The 19,553-nt window shown below is 39.2% G+C and overlaps 1 protein-coding gene across 2 annotated transcripts in view; it reads right to left on the bottom strand.

Annotated features, from left to right (window-relative positions):
• Positions 1-19,553, bottom strand: part of TARS3 (threonyl-tRNA synthetase 3) — a 62,623-nt gene that overhangs the window by 29,835 nt on the left and 13,235 nt on the right. For both annotated transcript variants that reach the window (XM_039235048.1, XM_039235049.1), the window contains exons 5-10: positions 17,564-17,685; positions 15,363-15,480; positions 11,801-11,865; positions 8,604-8,682; positions 7,605-7,751; positions 6,695-6,793 (exon numbers count right to left, since the gene is read on the bottom strand). In XM_039235048.1, coding sequence (XP_039090979.1) covers positions 6,695-6,793; positions 7,605-7,751; positions 8,604-8,682; positions 11,801-11,865; positions 15,363-15,480; positions 17,564-17,685 — 630 coding nt within the window. The remainder of the gene's footprint in view (positions 1-6,694; positions 6,794-7,604; positions 7,752-8,603; positions 8,683-11,800; positions 11,866-15,362; positions 15,481-17,563; positions 17,686-19,553) is intronic.

Below are 19,553 nucleotides of genomic sequence, written 5' to 3'. Positions count from 1 at the left end.
ACAAAAAAATAAGACCCAACAATATTCTAATTTTCAAGAAATGTACATTCAATATAGAAACAGAAATAGTCAGAAAATAAAAGGACAGAAAAAGATATATCACACAAATTCTAACATAAGAAAGCAGTTTTGCCAATGTTAATATCAAAGTAGACTTTTAAAAAATTAGCTTGATGAAGATCAAATACTGTATGGTTCCACTTACATGAGTTAGCGAAAATGGTCAAATTCATAGAGACAGAAAGTAAAATGGTGGTTATCAGAGGCTGGGGGATATGGGAAGGGAGAGTCACTGCTTAAGAGGTTCAGAGATTCATTATGCAATGATGAAAAGCTTCTGGAGAGTTTCAGTTCTGCAAGATGAGAAGAGTTCTGGAGATGAATGGTGGTAATAATTGCAAAACAATACAAATGTATTTAACACAACTGAACCATATGGTTAAAAGTGGTTAAAATAGTAAATTCTATATGTTTTATTACAAAAAAGCCTTATTGAGGTCTAATTTATATGCAATAAAATTCACCAATTTTGAGTACATGATTCCTAAATGACTTTTGACAGATGTATACAGTCATGTAATCTCCACCACAAATATGACATGGGATATTTCTATCACACCAAAAAGTTCCCTCCTGATCCTCTGTAGTCACCACCTGCCCCTGCCCCTGTCCCCAGGACTTCAATAATCTTTCCTATCACTATAGTTTTACAATGTTAAAACTTCATATAATGGAATCATACCACATGTAGGCTCTGACTGACTTCTTTGCTTAACATAAAGCTTTGAGATCCATCCTTCTTGCTGCATGTATCAGTACTCCATTCCTTTTTACTGCTGAGGAGTATTCCATTGAATGGACATACCACATTACGTTTATCCGTTCACTAGCTGATGAGAATCTCCATTGTTTCCAATTTTTCACTACTATAAATAAAGCTTCTGTGGACATGCAAATACAAGTCTCTCTATGGATATGTATTTTTATTTTTCTTGGGTAAATATCTAGGAATGGAATTGATGGGTCACATGGTTAAGCATATGTTTAACTGTGTAAGAAATGGTTTTACAAAGTAGCTATATCATTTTGCATACCAGCGATGGGAGTTAGAATTTTTCCACATTTTTGTCATCCTCTGGTATTTTCATAGTTTTTCTTTTTTTTGCCATGGGATGTGGGCATTCTAGTGGAGATGAATGTGGGGGTACATTCTAGTGGACATGTAATTATACTTCACTGTGGTTATAATTTTCATTTCTTTGATAACCATTAAGTTGAGCACCTTTTAAAATTTATTTCTCTGCCATTTTCATTAAAAAAATCAAATATCCAGGCACAAACCTGATGAAAAATATCAGAGCTCTAATTTAGAGCAAGAGCTCTAAAATAGAAATTATGAAATACTGCTTAAGGGAAATAAAGAACTAAATGAACTGACAAAATTTCCACATTCATAGATTGGAAAGCTCAATATGGTTAAGGTGTCAGTTATCTGCAAATTAACCTATAGAGTGAATGGAATTCCAATCAAAATTCTAGCAGTTATTTTTTAGGAAATTGATAAGCATCATATAAAATGTATATGGTAACACAAAGAACATAAAAAATAATCCTGAAAATATGAAACTGATCTTAAGACTTAAAATATAGTTACATTAAGTTTACAGTAATCAAAGCAGTGTGGTGTTAATGGAGGGACAGACAACAAAGGGACCCAGAAAACAGAATAAATATCTAGAAATACATAATGACTATTAGATACATATGATTAGTTTAGGACAAGGATTCTACTGCAGTAATAAATGGTACTGAAGCTACTGGATAACCCTGTGGATAGAAATGAACCTTGATTCTTCTATTCCATAGAATGTAAAATGAATTCAAGGTAAATCATGTCCTTAAGTCTACAATCAGGTTTCTAGACTAGAACAAAGAAGAATATTTTCATGACTCCAAAATAGGTAAAGATTTCTTTTCCTTTTTTTATTTTTTAAAGTTTATTTATTTATTTTGAGAGAGACAGAGATAGTGTGAGTTGGGGAGGGGCAGAGAGAGAAGGAGACAGAAAATCCCAAGCAAGCTCCACACTGTCAATGCAGAGCCTGATGCAGGGCTCAAATGCATGAAACCATAAGATCATGACCTGAGCTGAAACCAAGAGTCAGATACTTAACCAACTGAGCCACTCAGGTACCTCAAAAGGCAAAGATTTCTTTTTTTTTTTTTTTTTTTTACTATTTATTTATTTATTTATTTATTTTACAAATAGTTTATTGTCAAATTAGTTTCCACATAACACACAGTGCTCATCCCTATGAGTGCCCTCCTCCATGCCCATACCCCCTCCCCCCTACATCCATCAGTTCTCAGTTTTTGTCAGCATTCAAGAGTCTCTCATGGTTAAAAGGCAAAGATTTCTTAAACAGAGCATGAAAAGCACTAACCAGTAAAGAAAAAATTTATAAAATGGACTTTTTTTAAACACAAGAACTGTTGGTTAAAACACATCATTAAGAAAGTGAATCAATAAACTGCAGCCTGAAAAAATACACTCATAATATAGACATTTAGCAAATGACTCATATCAGAACACAGAATAACTCCTAAAAATCAATAAAGAGACTAATAATCCAGTTTTTTTAATTGACAAAATACTTCACAAGAGGATTCCAAATGATTGATAAGCATATGACAAGGTTGTCACATCATTATTCATCAGGGAAATGCAGAATAATACCATGGCATCTACCAGAATGACAAACTGAATACCAAGTGTTGAAGAGGATATAAAGTAAATGGAATGCTCATATATTTTAGAAGGAACATTAAAGGATTCAACCACATGAACAATTTTCAGCATTTTGTTAAGTTAGTCAATAACACCCTATGACCTAGCAACTCCGCTCCTACATATATACCCAGGAGAAGTGAGTATTAGTGTGCCCACCAAAAGAAACTACAAAAATGTTCATAGCAGTTTCATGTAAAATAGCTCCAAAGTGGAAATGACTTAAATGTACACCTACAGGAGAATGAATATATATGCTGTACTATATTCACAAAATGAAATACCACAAACAACAGGAAAATAATTATATACAAAATGTAGATGACTCTCAGACATTAAGTTGAACAAAAGAAGCCAGAAACACAATAGCTAATACTGTAGGAGTCCATTTATGTGATTTTTTGAAGACCAGGCACAATTGACCTATGGTGAATAGAAATCAGCAAGATTATCTCAGGTGAGAAGAGGGGAGGCAGGTATTGACTGGGAAGATCCAAGAGGACCTTATGATGGGATGGAGCTGTTCTATGTCTTGATCTGGGTGGTGGCTGTGTAGGTTGACACATGTGTGAACACTTATTGACTTGTATGCTTCAGATTTATGCATTTTAACAAATGCAACTGAAACTTCAATCAGCAACTCTTGGCATCAGCTTCCCCCTGAATGTAGTCATATAAGGAACTCAACATAAGAATCACATTTATTTAAGTCAAACACTTGGAACCAATAGCAATGAAAAACTGGCCATTTTAAGTTACTAAGATTTGGGACACTTTGTTATGCTGTGATAGACAGCCGGAACACAATTTGCACTAGTTGTGCATGCTGTTATATAGTAGTACCTGTTTTATACCTAAAATAGGTAGCCTTGGCTTTGGGGCCAGGTGGTGGGCAGAAGCTGGATGGCTAGGGACTGTAGGGACTTGAAAGACAGTGAGGAAAATATAATGGAGGGTGAAGAAAAGGTGACTCTTGTTAGGTCGTGCCAGAAACCATCACTTGAGACAGATGAAAAACACAAAGAGTACCCAAAGAATTCACAGACTGCAGCTAGGGATGTGTCTAGGCAGGAAGTAGAAAGGGACAACTGACTACTTAGAGCCGTCTATGATAAAATACAAGAGCGACAAAAACTAAACAGGGTATTATTAAGTTTTTGAGAGGAAATATCAAAATGCCAAGACATGCTAGGTTCAAAAATAAAACTATTGCATCCTTAGGCTCTCTCAGCAAAAGACTCATAAGTTAAGAATGGCTTTAGCAAAAAGATAAAAATATAGGTTACAGCCTTACAGTAAAGCTTTTGATGGTATAGTGGTGGGCCATTTATGGAGACCTGAGAATAATCTGACTGAGTAGCTAGTATGGCTTTTGAGAGTCTTAAGATGGTGCTTTGTAGACTCTTTCAGCTAAGCATTAAGGCTTTTAAGAATCTTAAGCGTATTGTCTCGCACCAGCCTCACAGGCAGGCTTAGGGAGAGAAGGATCTGGTTCATAAAGAGGCACAGGTGTGGTTTTCATAGAAGTGTTGATTACAAATGTATATAAAAGACCCCACAAAGTTTTTAAAGGAATTGTCCTGACTTAGACTCAAAGGGACAGAGATGGCACAAAATGCAATGAAGCCTTGGGATGCCCAAACTCCTACTGGAAGAAACAGGTTAAGAACACTGAGAAAACTACTCAGAGATCCTTATGGTATCTTCCCATGGTAAAGGAAAGATGATTCAAAGGGCAGAACCATAACCCATGCAGAGACAAAACTAACTCTATCATCATTTTAGAATGTTGGGGTGGGGTTGCCCCAGAGATAACTTGCCCCTTTAATTTACAGATCTTAAGATGAGCAGAACTACATTTGGTAGTCTGTACTTTGCACCTGAAGAACCTCATCTACATCTAGACCTGAGTCAGATGACATATTATTAGATTTTGAGCCAATGCAGAGATTAGATGAGATGTGCAATCGCTTGCTTAGCCAGTAGTAGAACACATTTGAAGAGCAGAATTGGCCCTCCGCCAGTTTTTTGGAGCTGAAGAGACCACAGACTGCCAAGTAGAAACCCCATGCCTTAGAAACAAGGATGACTAAGAGGCAGACCCTGTCTTATCAAAATGGAAGCCCAGCCCTAATTCAGCTCCAGCTTTGATCAGATTAATTAGTCTTCACTCTTGATAGAAGGTAAATGTTCTAGTAGGAGATGACATCATGTAGAGCCTCTGAAGTTCTTTTTATATACAGTATTTAGCATAAAATAATAAATTAATAACTATGGGAAAAGGCAAGACCATATAACTGAAAACCAGGAGAAAAAAACAGGTAAAGTTCCTGACTGTTTTTTGTTTTTGTTTTGTTTACATGGAAAGGCCAGTTTCTTCAGACAAAGGTATCTGGGAGTTCAAAGTCCTCTGCCTCATCTGTGTCTGCCAAATATTCTTATTCTAGAACTCAAGAACCCACTCTTTTCCACAAGTGCCCTTACCTTAGCATAAGAGACCACTGGGGTTGTGAATTTAAATGGTTTACAATTCTGCAGACCGTACAATCAGGCCTTGGGCCTAATCATCAGCCATGTGCAGTCTTGCATCTATAAAGATAAGAGATTCCTTTCAGGCCACCACAGAGGCTTTCTGTTTATTCTCCACAGACTCAACCCCCAACCTCGAGAGTTCAAGGTGCCAGGGGCTGTATTGATTTTCTGGCAGACAGCCTATCCAAAACAGTAGCTGTGATGGTCATCACCACCTGCTACAGTCTCAGATAATCTTCAGTGATTTTTCAAGGCCCTCTGGCCTACCATGGCTTCACACTGGCCAATCCCTACTGGAAGGTATGTAGCCCAGGTGACAAAGTCCATGGAGCTTAGCCTCCAGGGACACAGAACAAGAAAAGAAGGAAGGGAGATGAGACAGGTGAGGAAGACAAAGAATAACCAGCTCATGCCATTAACCTTTTCTCAGGAAGTTGCTGAAGAAAGTGCTTCCCCAAATGAGAGGGATAAGGAATGAAGAGGAAGGCATGGGATCAGGGAAGAGGAGAACCAACATAGCACAGACATGAGGGGAGTAGCCAGAATGATGAAGAAAACAAGTACTGAGACATCAGCTGGCAAGAATCCTTGCAGCAAGTTAATTCTGGAACAAGGGGGCCAAATTTTTAAAAATTACTGAGAGATTACCTGAATCATCAGAATATGCTCTAAGGAGTTTTGCAGTTTTGAGGAAAAGTTTGAGGATGAATTAGTGATAGGAACTAAGTAAGTTAGTGATATAAAACTGAGTAAATGAAAAGTTTAAGTAATTGTTAGTTACAGGAAAGAAAAAAAAAAGTAAGAAAGGTAAAGTAACCCTAGTAGTTATAAAGATCACCTCTGAACAGTATCTAGAGTTCAAACGAGGTAAACACTTAAGACTTTCTCATCTCCAGACTTTATTACAGGAAGGTATTTTACACAATTGTCTTTACTCTTTGCACTGGAGGGAGGTGCCAAGTCACCTGGGAGTTATACCATGGACAGTGGAGGGGGACGATGGACCACATTTAGAGAAGCAGTGCTTCATCATTTAGCATTCTATGCCAGATAGGACACTTCCTCCTTTCTTCTCCTTCCCAGGGAGTTCCACACTTAGTCTAATGCTTATCTTTGTATTGTTCATGCTCTAGAAACTTATATGGACAAAAGGTGCACTTACTGAAATCTAAGAATGAATTTTATTTAGGAAATATAGTAATTATCTCAATTTTTTTGGAGGCACAACCCAGTATTTCTCTTTGGTTCAAAATTATTATTAACATTACTAAAATAGAGTTAATGAAAATGCTTGGCCATTTTATTATGAAGGTAGGAAAATAATAAAATGTTAAGTGGAGCTGAATAAGAAAAATATTTTAAAAATTAACTTACTCGTATGAAATCCATAAGTGTGTTATAAATGAAGGCTCCTCTTGGAAGAAAAAAGCAGCTCCCAGGACTCAGATCGTGGAAAAAGAATAGTTCTTGTTCCTAGATTAAAACAATAATTGCATCTCAAATCTCACTGCCATTGATCAATATTTACTGTATGCACATAATATGCTAGGAATAAGACTTATATTCTATGATTTCCATACTCGTAATAACTGAAGCCCCTCAATACCTCTAAACTAGATACACTATCACATGTAAAATTACAATTCATATTTATGGTTACTTAGCTCTTTGCCTTTTATTCACTGCTAATTTCTGACTGTGGGTCTCATGGAGAGAGAGCATGGCCAAAGTTCAGAAAAGTTCACTGCAAGAGGAGGGCTCCACATAATCGTGGTCATTATCATGGCTATCACTTCTGAACGTCTGCCCCTTGCTGCCGCCACCATCCAGCGTCTGCCCTTCCCATAAGCACTGCAAGGCCACCGAGCAAGAGATGAGCATGTGCAGTTCCATAAGTGAGCATGTGGCCTGCCATGTAATACAGTAAGTGGCCAGAGTAACACTGAAACCCAAGTCTACCAGCTCTCAAATCTCATTCTTTCTCTCTTCTCTGTTCCCCAAATACAAAGTATGTTATTAAGTACATACAATTTTCTACAATGTTGTTTTTATATCAGGATGTGAGTGACAGAAAGCTGCAATTTTAAAATCGAATAAAAGACACAGGAAGGAAAGGGGTGAGGATATTTGGGGTATTAGCAGGAGAGAACACAACAGCAAACACTGAGTGCCAAAAAAACAGAATACAGGACAAGGGAAGAAGAGATCTCTTTTTCCAAACAATTGAATCATAGGCCAACAAAGAATGTCTCCATCTGGCTGGTTATTAGGACACGCGGTGTACCTTTCCAATTTTCCTGTGATCACGGTTCCTGGCTTCCTCTTGGAACTTTTCCCAGGTTTTCATCATCTTGTTATCAGGAAAGGATATCCCATAGATCCTCTGCAGTGTTTCCATTTCAGGGTTGCCCTCCCAATATGTTGAGGAATTCTAAGCATCAAACAAGATTTGGGTAAACATACCAAACATTTCATTATAAATAAAACCTTTCTTAAACCTGTGCATGATTTTCCACTATGCCATCAACATAACTTACAATGCCTTTTTGTAGCACTGGGAAGACTCTTAAATTGATTCTAATTAAACCTCCCCACCCCAAGTTCATCAGAAATTATGTAGAGTCTGCAGTGGATTCTGGGAATGAACAGTGAGAAGGAAAGGGAAAGTGGACAGGGTCAATAGTAATTATGCCACTGAGGAGAGGAACAGCAGAAAGAGACAGTACAGGGACATGAAGATCCCAACCAAATATTTTTGCTCACGCCAGGATGATTCAAGAAAATCATCATATGAAGAACAATATCTTAAAATATCATATGAGAAAGAAAGGTGTTATAACCTGTATAGTGACATTAAATAATAAACAATTAAAAGCCACATGTAAGGTCTTGATTTTCAAAAATTGCAGTATTTTGAGAAGCTTCTGTAAAAATTGGGGCGCTTGGGTGGCTCAGTTGGTTCAGCATCTGACTTTGGCTCAGGTCAGATTACAGTTGTAGGCTTGAGCCCCGCGTTGGACTCTGTGCTGACAGCACGGAGCCTGGAGTCTGCTTCGGAATCTGTCTCCCTTTCTCTCTGCCCCTCCCCAACTGTGCTAGCTCTCTCTGTCTCTCTCTCTCTTTCCCTCTCTTTCAAAAATTAATAAACATTAAAAAAGAAGCTTCTGTAAAACTGAAATAATGAGGTATTTTAAAATACTGTGATGCTCAGATTACAAAAGATATGATCGAAATTCCTATTATCTGGTTTATCTTAAGTTTGCTGTATTTAAAAAATCCTTACCTTGAAAATTTTTATGGCTTTAATTTTTCCAGTGTGTCTTACATGGGGCCCTTTGCAAAGGTCAATTAGTGGACCGCACCTATAATGAAATATTTCAGACATGCCCAGACAGTTATAGTTTTTTGGACTGTTCATTACAAATCATGTTTTCATATGTTTTACATGAAGGATCTACAAACTACTTATTTGTACATCTTGAGGCAATTTTTAACTTGGGGGCACTTTAAAATAATTTCACTTTTAATTTAGGATGAAGAAGGAGGCAACTTATCTGGCCTCAGATCCCAGTCTTCCCTCCTTTGCTCAAATTCAAAAAGTTACAAAATCTTCTGAAAGAAGTCATGCAGAGTCACCCACTACTTTTCAATGTTATAGCCCAAGATTCTTAAAAACCTTCCACTGTCATAAAATCAAAGAGCCATTTCCCTGTTCTACACTAACTTTCAAAACCAAAATTATCTGCAACTTATAAAAAAATGTGCTAACTTGATACTTTAAAAATAAACTTCACCAAATCCCCAGAATGTACACCCACAAGAGTGAACTGTTATGTAAGCTCTGGACGCTATGTGATTATGATGGTCAGTGCAGGTCCATCGACTGTAACTAAAGCACCGTTCCGCAGGGGGCATTGATAGTGGCAGAGGCTGTGCATGTGTGGGGTAGGGGGTAGGTATGAAATCTCTTTACCTTCTCAATTTGGTTGTGGACTGAAACCTGCCCTGAGAAATAAGGTCTGTTTAATAAACAAATAAGAAAATAAATAAAATTCAAGGGTCTTTTGTATATTTGTTTTTAGGCCATCTGGCCTATGACAAAAGCCTTAACTGTCTTTTAATTTACTAAAACAGAGCACTGACTTCAGTGCAACTCTCAGGCACAAGTTTAGGTCAGAGGGGACACCACTATTAAAACACATAGTTGAGACACCTGGGTGGCTCAGTCAGTTAAGCTTCTGAAATCCAACTTTTGGTTTTGGCTCAGGTCATGATCTCACAGTTCCTGAAATCCAGTCCCGGTGTCGGGTTCTGTGCTGACAGAGCAGAGCTTGCTTTGCTTGGGATTCTCTCGCTCTCTCTGCCCTGCCCACCCCTCTAAATAAGTAAACATTAAAAAAAAAAAACCCACACATGGTGCAGTCACTGGGGATTCACTTGCACCTCTAACCAACAAGGGCCCCCAAACCTTAATAAGCACAGACTTTTTTCAAGCACAGAGATTCTTAAAAAATTAAAATACTAATGACACTGGTCAGAGGGAAGGTACTTTACATCAACTAATTTAAGGAAAATTTAGTAAAGAAAATAAGTTCTTCCTTAACTATTCCAACCAATTTTAGATACTTTTAAAGTTCACTGGTTAAAAAGTTAAAATTTATGATGCATATATAAAATGACTGGTTTATTCACCAAAGTGAAATAAAGCTTTAAATATGAAAATGTCATTTCTTTAAATAGCCATGTTTTATTGTTCTCTGTCCAAGATGGGAAGTGGTAAATCAAAGCTCAGAAGCATGGAAGGAATGCCTAATTAACAAGAAAGACTTCAATATGCTCATCTTCAAATAAACCTATAGAAAAAAATAACAATTCATTTTCTAAAAATTAAATTGACAGAGTAATAAGTGTCAACATTACCGAAGGAAGGTTCAAAAAATAGCCACAAAAACTCAAGTATCAGAAGCCTGAACTTTAAAACTTCGCATATCTCTTCTATCTCTGCATGTATTAAACTTTAAAATGTATATACTAACATTTATTTGAATTATAATAAATAATAAAACCTTATCAGGTCACTGGAGAATAGCAAAAATGAGGTAAGCATGATGTCTCACATCAATGTCGAATGGCAATGAGTGCATATAATTATGTTACATTATAATGTAAGAAATGCACAGTGCATAACTTTGCTTAAAGGGGAGATGACTTTTCTTATAGTGCAATTAAACCACAGACCTGTGAGTATGTGATTATGGAGAGTAAATGCCCTTGCAGAGGGTTTTTCCAATTGCAATTACATAGATATGAGATCTCCTAAGATGGGACCATGAAGGTCATAGCATCAGCCAGATAGCCAGAACACACAGAAATGAGGAACAGCAATTACCCACAAGGCAGCTTAAAAAACACACAAATAGGGGTGCCTGGGTGGCTCAGTCGGTTAAGCATCTGACTTCAGCTCAGGTCATACTCTCATGGTTCGTGGGTTCAAGCCCTGCGTCAGGCTTTGTGCTGACAGCTCAGGAGCCTGGAGCCTGCTTGGGATCCTGTGTCTCCTTCTCTCTCTGACCCTGCCCCACTCTTGCTCTGTCTCTCTCTGTCTCAAAAATAAATAAAACCTTTTTAAAAAATTAAAAACAAACAAACACACCAAACAAATAAATAAAACAGGGGCTTCAGATATGTTAAACAAACAGAACGAAGTCGTGGTGGTATTGATTTCGCTTGCCTTTTCCTATTACTTGATTTGACTTTCGTTCTTAACACTGTCTTGTTTTTTACCATGAATATCCTGCTAACATATGAAAACTAACACCTTTGGACTCCAGGAAATGGGGAGTATAGTGGGAGGCAGGAAATCACTGCATGAGGAGATTGTCGATGACAGCTCCCACTGCCACATTAATCAGAATGTGTGAGGATCAAACAAAATTCCTTTCCTAAACAACTCCCCTTGAAATGTAAGGGGAGCTGGGCAAACACAGTCTCATCCACACGGGAAAGATGTTGTTACAGTTAACATCTGGGAAATAAAATTTGGGTTTTACACCAGACTGATAAATACAAATGAAGATGTAATAATTCCCCTTTGCTGATAACATTTCAGAGTTTCTAGCTAAAGTAGTATATCAACTATGAAAATTTACAAATAGACCACCCACCCAAAGACTAACTGCTTCTACTGCTGATGCCTTAAAGTTTACCACTGAGTGTCATTTAAAATTTAAACGCACTTTGGGGCACCTAGATTGTTCAGTCGGTTAAGCTCAGGTCATGATCTCACAGTGTATGAGTTCAAGCCCTGCGTCATGGGCTCTGCGCTGACAGCTTGGAGCCTGGAGCCTGCTTGGGATCCTGTGTCTCCCTCTCTCTCTGACCCTCCTATGCTCACACTTTGTCCCTCTCTCTCTCTCAAAAATAAATAAACATTTAAAAATTTTTAAATAAATAAATAAATAAAATTAACACAGACTTTACCTGTAAACTGTGGTAGCTGGAGTGTTAACCTTCTCATTCAGGATGCGACATTTAAATTTATTGTACTATAAAGAAAAATATATTTGTATATTATTATGTAAATGTTTAGGTAGGCAAAAAATTAAAGTTTTTTTTCCTAAAAAAAAACAAAAATTTTTTGCCACAAACACTGAACGGGTGTCTATTATGTCGTAGGTGCGGAGAACCCAGGAATACCAAGAGCTCACAGCTTAGAGCTGTACTGTCCAAAACGGGAGCCACAAACCCGTGGGGCCACTGAGCCCTTGCAATTGAACTAGTCTGAAATGAGATGTGTGTAAATGCAAAACACACTCGATTTCAGAGACGTGCGTGAAAGAATGTACAATCGCTCAGTAATTATTTTTATGTTGGTTACATGTTAGAGTGATGTTTTTTATATAATGGATTAAATAAGATATTACAAAAATTAATTTCACCATTCTTTTACTTTTAAAATATGGCCACCAGAAAAAAATTACATCTGTGGCCCAGATTTGTGAATCACATTATATTTTTATTGAACAGCTCTGTTCTACAAGATTCCAATTTTTTTCATGTCATTTTCAGAATGTATTTAAGTTTTTATTTAAATTCCAGTTAGTTAACATACAGTGTAATATTAATTTCAGGTGTACAATATAGTGATTCATGACTTCCATACAACACCAGGTACTCATCACAAGTGCCCGCCTTAATCCCCATCACTTCTTTAATCCATCCCCCCACCTCCCCTTTGGTAATTTTTAATTTGTCCTCTACAGTTAAGGGTTTGTTTCTTGGTTTGTCTCACTTCTTCTTTTTTCCCCCCTTTACTCATTCTTAAATTCTTAAATTCTACATATGAGTGAAATCGTAAGGTATTTGTCTCTGTCTGATTTCTCCTAGCTTAACACTCTCTAGCTCCATCCAAGTCTTCAATGGCAAGATTTCATCCTTTTTAATGGCTTTTTAATGAAAAAGATTTCATCCTTTTAATTCATCATAATGAATGAATTTAATTCAATGGAATATTATTCTTTATTCATTCATCATTCAATGGACACTTGGGCTGTTTCCAGAATTTGGCTATGGTAGATAATGTTGCTTACTAAACACTGGAGTGCAGGTACCCTTTGAATTATTATTTTTGTATTCTTTGGGTAAATACCTAGTAGGATGATGGCTGGATCACAGAGTAATTCTATTTTTAATTTTTTGAGGAACCTCCGTACTCTTTTTCAAAGTGGCTGCACCAGTTTGCATTCCCACCAGCAGGGCAGGAGAGCTCCCCTTTCTCCACATCTTCACCAACACCTGTTGTTTCTTGAGCTGTTGATTTTGTCCATTCTGACAGGTGTGAGGTGGTAGCTCATTGTAGTTTTGACTTTCATTTCCCTGATGATAACTGATGTTGAGCATCTTTTCATGTGTCTGTTAGCCATCTGTATGTCTTCTTTGGGAAAGTGTCATGTCTCCTGCCCATTTTTTAATTGGATTATTCATTTTTGGGATTTTGAATTTTATATATTCTTTATATGTTTTGATACTGACCCTTTATTGTATGTCATTTGCAAATATCTTCTCCCATTCCATAGATTGCTTTTCAGTTTTCTTGATTGTTTTCTTTGCTGTGCAAAGGCTTTTTATTTTGATAGAATCCCTATAATTTATTTTTGCCCTTCTTTCCCTTGCCTCAGGAGACATATCTAGAAAAGAAGTTGCTACAGCAGATGTCAAAGAAGATACTGCCTGTGTTCTCTTCTAGGATTTTTATGGTTTCAGGTCTCACATTTAGATTAGAAGATTACAATTTGAACTACATGAAATAAATAAAATTCTGAAGCCACAGCTGCACTTTTAATTTGCATAAAACAAAAACAAAGTTTATAATAAATGATCATATCTTTACATTAAAAACTCAGAAGACTTCGTTTCTTTCCTGCTTTCATCACTATTGCCTCAGAGGCAGGTACTTTGTATTAAATAACTACTTGAGGAGGGTAGTTGTTGGGAGAAAAAAAGTAGATTTGTATGATTGAACTGTCCCATACCTCTATATTCAAATAAAATCATTTTTCTTCACAAACTTTGAGGCATTCCTTCTTTTCTTTTCATTGAGTTTAGTTCTTAAGAGGAGCTGGGGAAAAGGCAACCCACAGAAGAGGAGAAAATAATTGGAAATCATGTATCCAATACAGGATTAATATCCAGAATATGTAAAGAATTTCTACAAGTTAACAACAAAAAACAAACAACCCAATTAAAAAATGGGCAAAGAACTGGGGTAGATATTTCTCCCAATCAGATATACAAATGGCCAATAAGTACACGGAAAGATGCTTAACATCACTAGTCATTAGAGAAATGCAAACCCAAAGCACAATGAGACACCACCTCACACACGTTAGGATGGCTATTACCAAGGAAACAGAAAACTGCAAGTGTTGGCAAGAATGTGGAGAGATTGAAATGCTCGTGCACTGCTGATGGAAATGTAAGATGCTAATAGCTGTTGTGGCAAACAGTGTGGCTGGTGACAAAACTGAGAATTTCCATATGACCCAGCAATTCCACTTCTGGGTATATACCCAAAAGACTTAGAAGCAGGGACTTGAACAGATATTTGTACACCCACATGCACAGCAACACTTTTCACAATACTCAAAAGGTGGAAACAACTCAAGGGTCTATCCACAGATGAATGAATAAATAAAATGCAGTCTATATACAGAGTCTGCTTGGGATTCCATCTCTCTCTCAAAATAAATAAATAAACTTAAAAAAATGGTCAACATAAAATAAAATTTTCTATTTTAGGTATTTTACCAGGAAAAAAAAAAAAGAGTAGCTGCAACTTTACCAAGCCCAAATCTATTTTTTTTAATTTCAAGCTCAAAATTAACAATATTTTGTGTTCAGATTATGTGCTTTCTCTGATATGATTTAAAACATAAATTTAAGAATATACTTATGTACATTGGTGAAAACAGTATAAAGAGAAAACAGAAGTATTGTTGAATTTAGTAGTCAGGATATTAACAATACTCAGACTGAATCAGATTTATAAACACACAAATGAAAACTATTCCCCTGGTCCTTTACCTACATATACTGGCATTAAAATGTTCAGGAAATGAGGAACCTGGGTGGCTCAGTCGGTTAAGCACTGGACTTCAACTAGGTCATGATGTCACAGTTCATGAGTGTTGGGATCTGTGCTGACAGCTCAGAGCCTGGACCCTGTTTCGGATTCTCTCTCTTTCTCTCTGCCCCTCCCACATTCGCACTCTGTCTCTGCTCTCTCTCTCTCGAAGGTAAATAAACATTAAAAATTTTTTTTTAAATGTTCAGGAAATAGTAGGGAAATATCACACTGAGCGACAGGTTGAAATATCACAACCTCACAACAGGTTGCCAAACTGTTTGGAACAATGTGGCAAGTGACACCCAATTATTTGTTTTTTGTTTTTTTTTAAAAAAGGCTGTCTATGTTAATTAATTATTTTTCACATTCTTGGTAAAAGGTTTTCTTTTCTGATCCCAAAGAGTTTCCTGAAATTACCTTAAACATTTCAAGGAGCACTTCCTTGCTGACCTCCAGCCTTTCAAAGGGCTGCTTTTCTTTTATGATAGTCTTACATATGTTCTCCAGGGCCGACAGTTCTGTGCTGGACACTGCTCTAAAAAGAAGAGCGAGTAAGAGTGAACACAGGTTTCATCATGCATGTCTGTTCCTTTTTGTGGACACTCATCACTAACTGAGGAGTTCCATGCTTTATTGTTCCCAGCCTTTGTAAGGTCATACATTCATATGCAAGGCTGATAATCTTATTTCTCAAGGAGGAAAACTGAGGCACCAACAGATGAGGTTATTTGCCTATAATTCTTCTTTGCTATGAGGTGTGCGTTTTGAAAGACCCAGTTAAAATACTCCCTGGTTAGAGTAAGCTCTTTTGAGGCCACTTCTTCTGTGCAGTCTACCTTACATATCACACATCTTCATTTTCTGTTCAAAAGAGCTGTAGTAGGGGCACCTGGGTGGCTCAGTAGGTTAAGCGTCCAACTCCTGGTTTCGGCTCAAGTCATGATCTCACAGTTTGTGGGTTCAAGCCTCACGTGGGGCTCTGCACTGACAGTGTGGCGCCTGCTTGGGGTTCTCTCTTCCTCTCTGTCCCTCCTCTGCTTGCTCTCTCTCTCTCTCTCTCAAAATAAATAAACAAACTTAAAAAACAGAAAGGCTGTGGTAAGTGCTCACACATCCTGGCCCTCGCTGACTGTTGAATCTGAAAGATCCGTGAGTGTGAACTGTGGAGGCCAGTCAGGCCCTCATAGGGAATGGGCCTCTGTGAGCCATCAGCTGACTTCTTTCAGCCACTCCCTGGTTTAATCCTCATCCGCCTCCACCCGTAAGGGCTTCCTTGCCTTTCCTCAGACAAGCCAGGCATAGGCCCACACCAGGGAGGTCCCAGAGGCCTAGAATGTTTCCCCCCAAATGTCCCAGAATACACCTCCCCACACAACAGCCTCAGAACATGCTCCCTTCTTCCATCTTGGACCCTGCTTCAACATCACTTCACCCTTTCCCGACCACCGTCATGGCACACACCTCTCCACCCCTGGTTTCTTTTCCTTCACACCACTCATCACCACCTGATGGCAAGGGGCTGTTTGTTTTATGTCTAAGCTAGCCAGACTGTTAGCTCCATGGGGACAGGCTGAGCTGCTCACTGATGAATCACCAGCACCAAGCACAGGGCACATAAGAGGCAGTCAAAAAATCTTGAATGACTCTCCGGGTGGTAGCAACAGGAAATGAAGCTGGACAAACCTGTATGTGGGACCTACAGAGTTCTGGATGCTCAGGGGGGGAGACCGTTTAAGCAGTGGGGGGCGTGGTAAGGAAGGACAGAAGGTACCATAGTCATCTAGCAACAGATGCTATGGGTGGAAACTGAGGTGGAAGTATAGAGAAGGAAGGGAGGAAGGGAGGACCAGAGAACTACTGAGGAGATAGAACAGGAAGACCTGGATGGAGTGACTGGATAGTGTGGGGTGACTGTGAGGAACAGGAGTCGGAAGGACCCTCAGGTTTCAGTTTTAGCACCTGGCCCTTAAGGACTATGGGGGTGGGGCGCCTGGGTGACTTAGTCGGTTAAGCGTCTGACTTTCGCTTAGGTCATGATCTCGTGGTTCGTGGGTTCGAGCCCCACGTCGGGCTCTGTGCTGACTGCCAGTTCAGAGCCTGGAGCCTGTTTCAGAATCTGTGACTCCCTCTCTCTCTGACCCTCCCCTGCTCACGCTGTCTCTCTCTTCTAGAAATAAATATTAAAAAAAAAAAAAAAAGGACTATGGGGAATACAGGGAAGGAGGGAGCCTGGGGCTGGGCCCACAATGTGATGCCTTGTGCACCTGTCTGCCTCGTGTTTGTCTGTGTGAGACGTCTGGCTGGGGCAGATAGCGCCCTTGGTTATCATGGAGCAGAACTGAACCAACTGCTCCCTAAGGATTAAATCTGTGATTCTGGTCTTAATTTACTACTATGATGTAGCACGTCCTGGATTAGGGAGTGTATCACTTCCTTCTGGGGAAAAGAAAGTTGGAAAATCTTAACTGGAATCTTAACTCATAAAAAAAGAAATTTCAAATAGAGCCAACTTATAGTCACACTATATACCATACACATTCAGTATAATAATACGGAACCATCATAAAACAATGGACCATAAACACATGCCTCCGGAAGTGAATATTCAGTGGTATTACCTGTCTTCAATGAACATGTCATAATAAAATCCATTTTCAATGGGTGGACCATAGCACAAGTGGCCTCCATAGTAGAGCTCCATGGCCTCCCCAAGAATATGAGCACTGGAGTGCCAGTACACCTGCAAGGCACGAAGCACAGGCCAGAGGCTATCAAACTCATGTCATGGAAAACTATTAGTCAAGTAACATAAGGAGATAAACATCAAGACATAGAGCAACACTGGGGCACCTGGGTGGCTTGGTCAGTTAAGTCAGTTAAGTGTCTGCCCTCAGCTAGTGTCATGATCTCATGGTTCATGGGTTCAAGCTCCGCGTCGAGTTCTGTGCTGACAGCTCAGAGCCTGGACCCTGCTTCAGATTCTGTGTCTCCCTCTCTCTCTGCCCCTCCCCTGCTCATGCTCTGTCTCTGTCTCTCTCTCAAAAATAAATAAACATTAAAAGAAAAAACACAGAGTGACCTCAGTCAGAGATTTTCTCAGAAAAGAAAATCTTCAATGTCCACTTAGAAGAGAACATTTTCTTTTTTTTCTTTTTTCTTTTTTTTTTTGAGAGAGAGAGAGAGACAGCGTGAGCAGGAGAGGGTCAGAGAGAGAGGGAGACACAGAATCAGAAGCAGGCTCCAGGCTCTGAGCTGTCAGCACAGAGCTTGATGTGGGGCTTGAACCCACGAACCGTGAGATCATGACCTGAGCTGAAGTCGGACACTCAACCGACGGAGCCACCCAGGCGCCACAGAAGAGAACATTTTCTGAGTGCTTTGCAAATACATCAGAGCCATATGCTTGGTTCTAGTGTGAAACTGCTGTTCTGAGCTGCTCCTAAATCATTTCTTTCTGTGCATCTTAACTTGAGGAGAAGATGTGACAGCCTCAACCATGGCTTGGACTGCTGAGGGGAAGCAGTGGCATGTAAGCCCAATCAGCCCAGAGTGGAGGGAAGCCTGGAGTTACAGACACCGGCTTCCTTCCTTTTTCTCAGGGATGGCCTCTAAGCTGAACACAGAGGGCCGAAGTCATTTGCATCTCCACAGCAGTCTCCATGTGCTTTTGACAGAATGGTTTTTGGGGTGGGGCTGGTGGAGGGGGCAGGGAGAGTATAGCCTGGGAATGCCTGATGGCTGCCTGAGACCCCTCGGCAGTGGTCCACACATGAGTTAATTTACTACAGTCCAAGGGCTGGTCATCAGGTCTACAAGTTCAGAAAGTCTGGTTTTGAATTTGGCTTTTAATTCCCAAGGAATCAAAGGTTAATGGATAAACTAAAACTAATCAAAGTCACCAGATACATATAGGTGCCAAAGAAGCAAGACAGTGGAGTACCCTGGCAGCCCTTTCTTTCCCTTATTAAATAGGAAACATTACAATTAGAAAGCTGTTTGACAAATGAACTAAGTCAAAGCAGAGGGGGTCCTCTGACTGAACAGGCATGTGCAATCCCCACCCACAGCATCAGGCAGGGAGATGATCCACAAATGGCCCCTGAGGCTCAGTCCTTGGCACAGCCCTTCACTTTGGACGACGCCAGGAGGGCAGGCTAACTGCCAACACGAACCCAAGTGTCTTCTTTGGTGCACTGTCCACACCTAGATGTTTGTTGTGCCAAACACTGTGTTGGGTGTAGAGGATACAACAGTGAAAGGAAGGGGTCACTGGCCCCCGGCCCCATACAGTTTACAGAGCAGTGTGGGTGCGACAGGCAGAAACAAACCAGTAAGTGCATAATCACAAGAGGAGAAGAGGATGTAAAAGGAGATGAGTAGAGTGCTGTAATGATGAATAACAGCAAAGGCTCTGCATTCACAGAGAGTCAGGAAGGCCTGTGTGGCTAACACATAAGGGATAAAGTAGCTTGAGAAAAGTTTCAGAGGTAAGAAAAGGGCCAGTAACCCTATGCGCCTGCTGGGGGAACCTGGGTTTTATTCCAAATGCAATGAGATGCACTGAAGGGTTTTAGGCAGAAAAGAAATTACTCAATTTACATTTTAAAA

Source organism: Hyaena hyaena, unplaced genomic scaffold (assembly GCF_003009895.1).
Source record: "Hyaena hyaena isolate Hyena2069 unplaced genomic scaffold, ASM300989v1 scaffold_95, whole genome shotgun sequence".
NCBI classification, from domain to species: domain Eukaryota; kingdom Metazoa; phylum Chordata; class Mammalia; order Carnivora; family Hyaenidae; genus Hyaena; species Hyaena hyaena.
The sequence above is the reverse complement of the archived record's forward strand: the minus strand, read 5'-3'. Positions and strand labels throughout refer to the sequence as shown.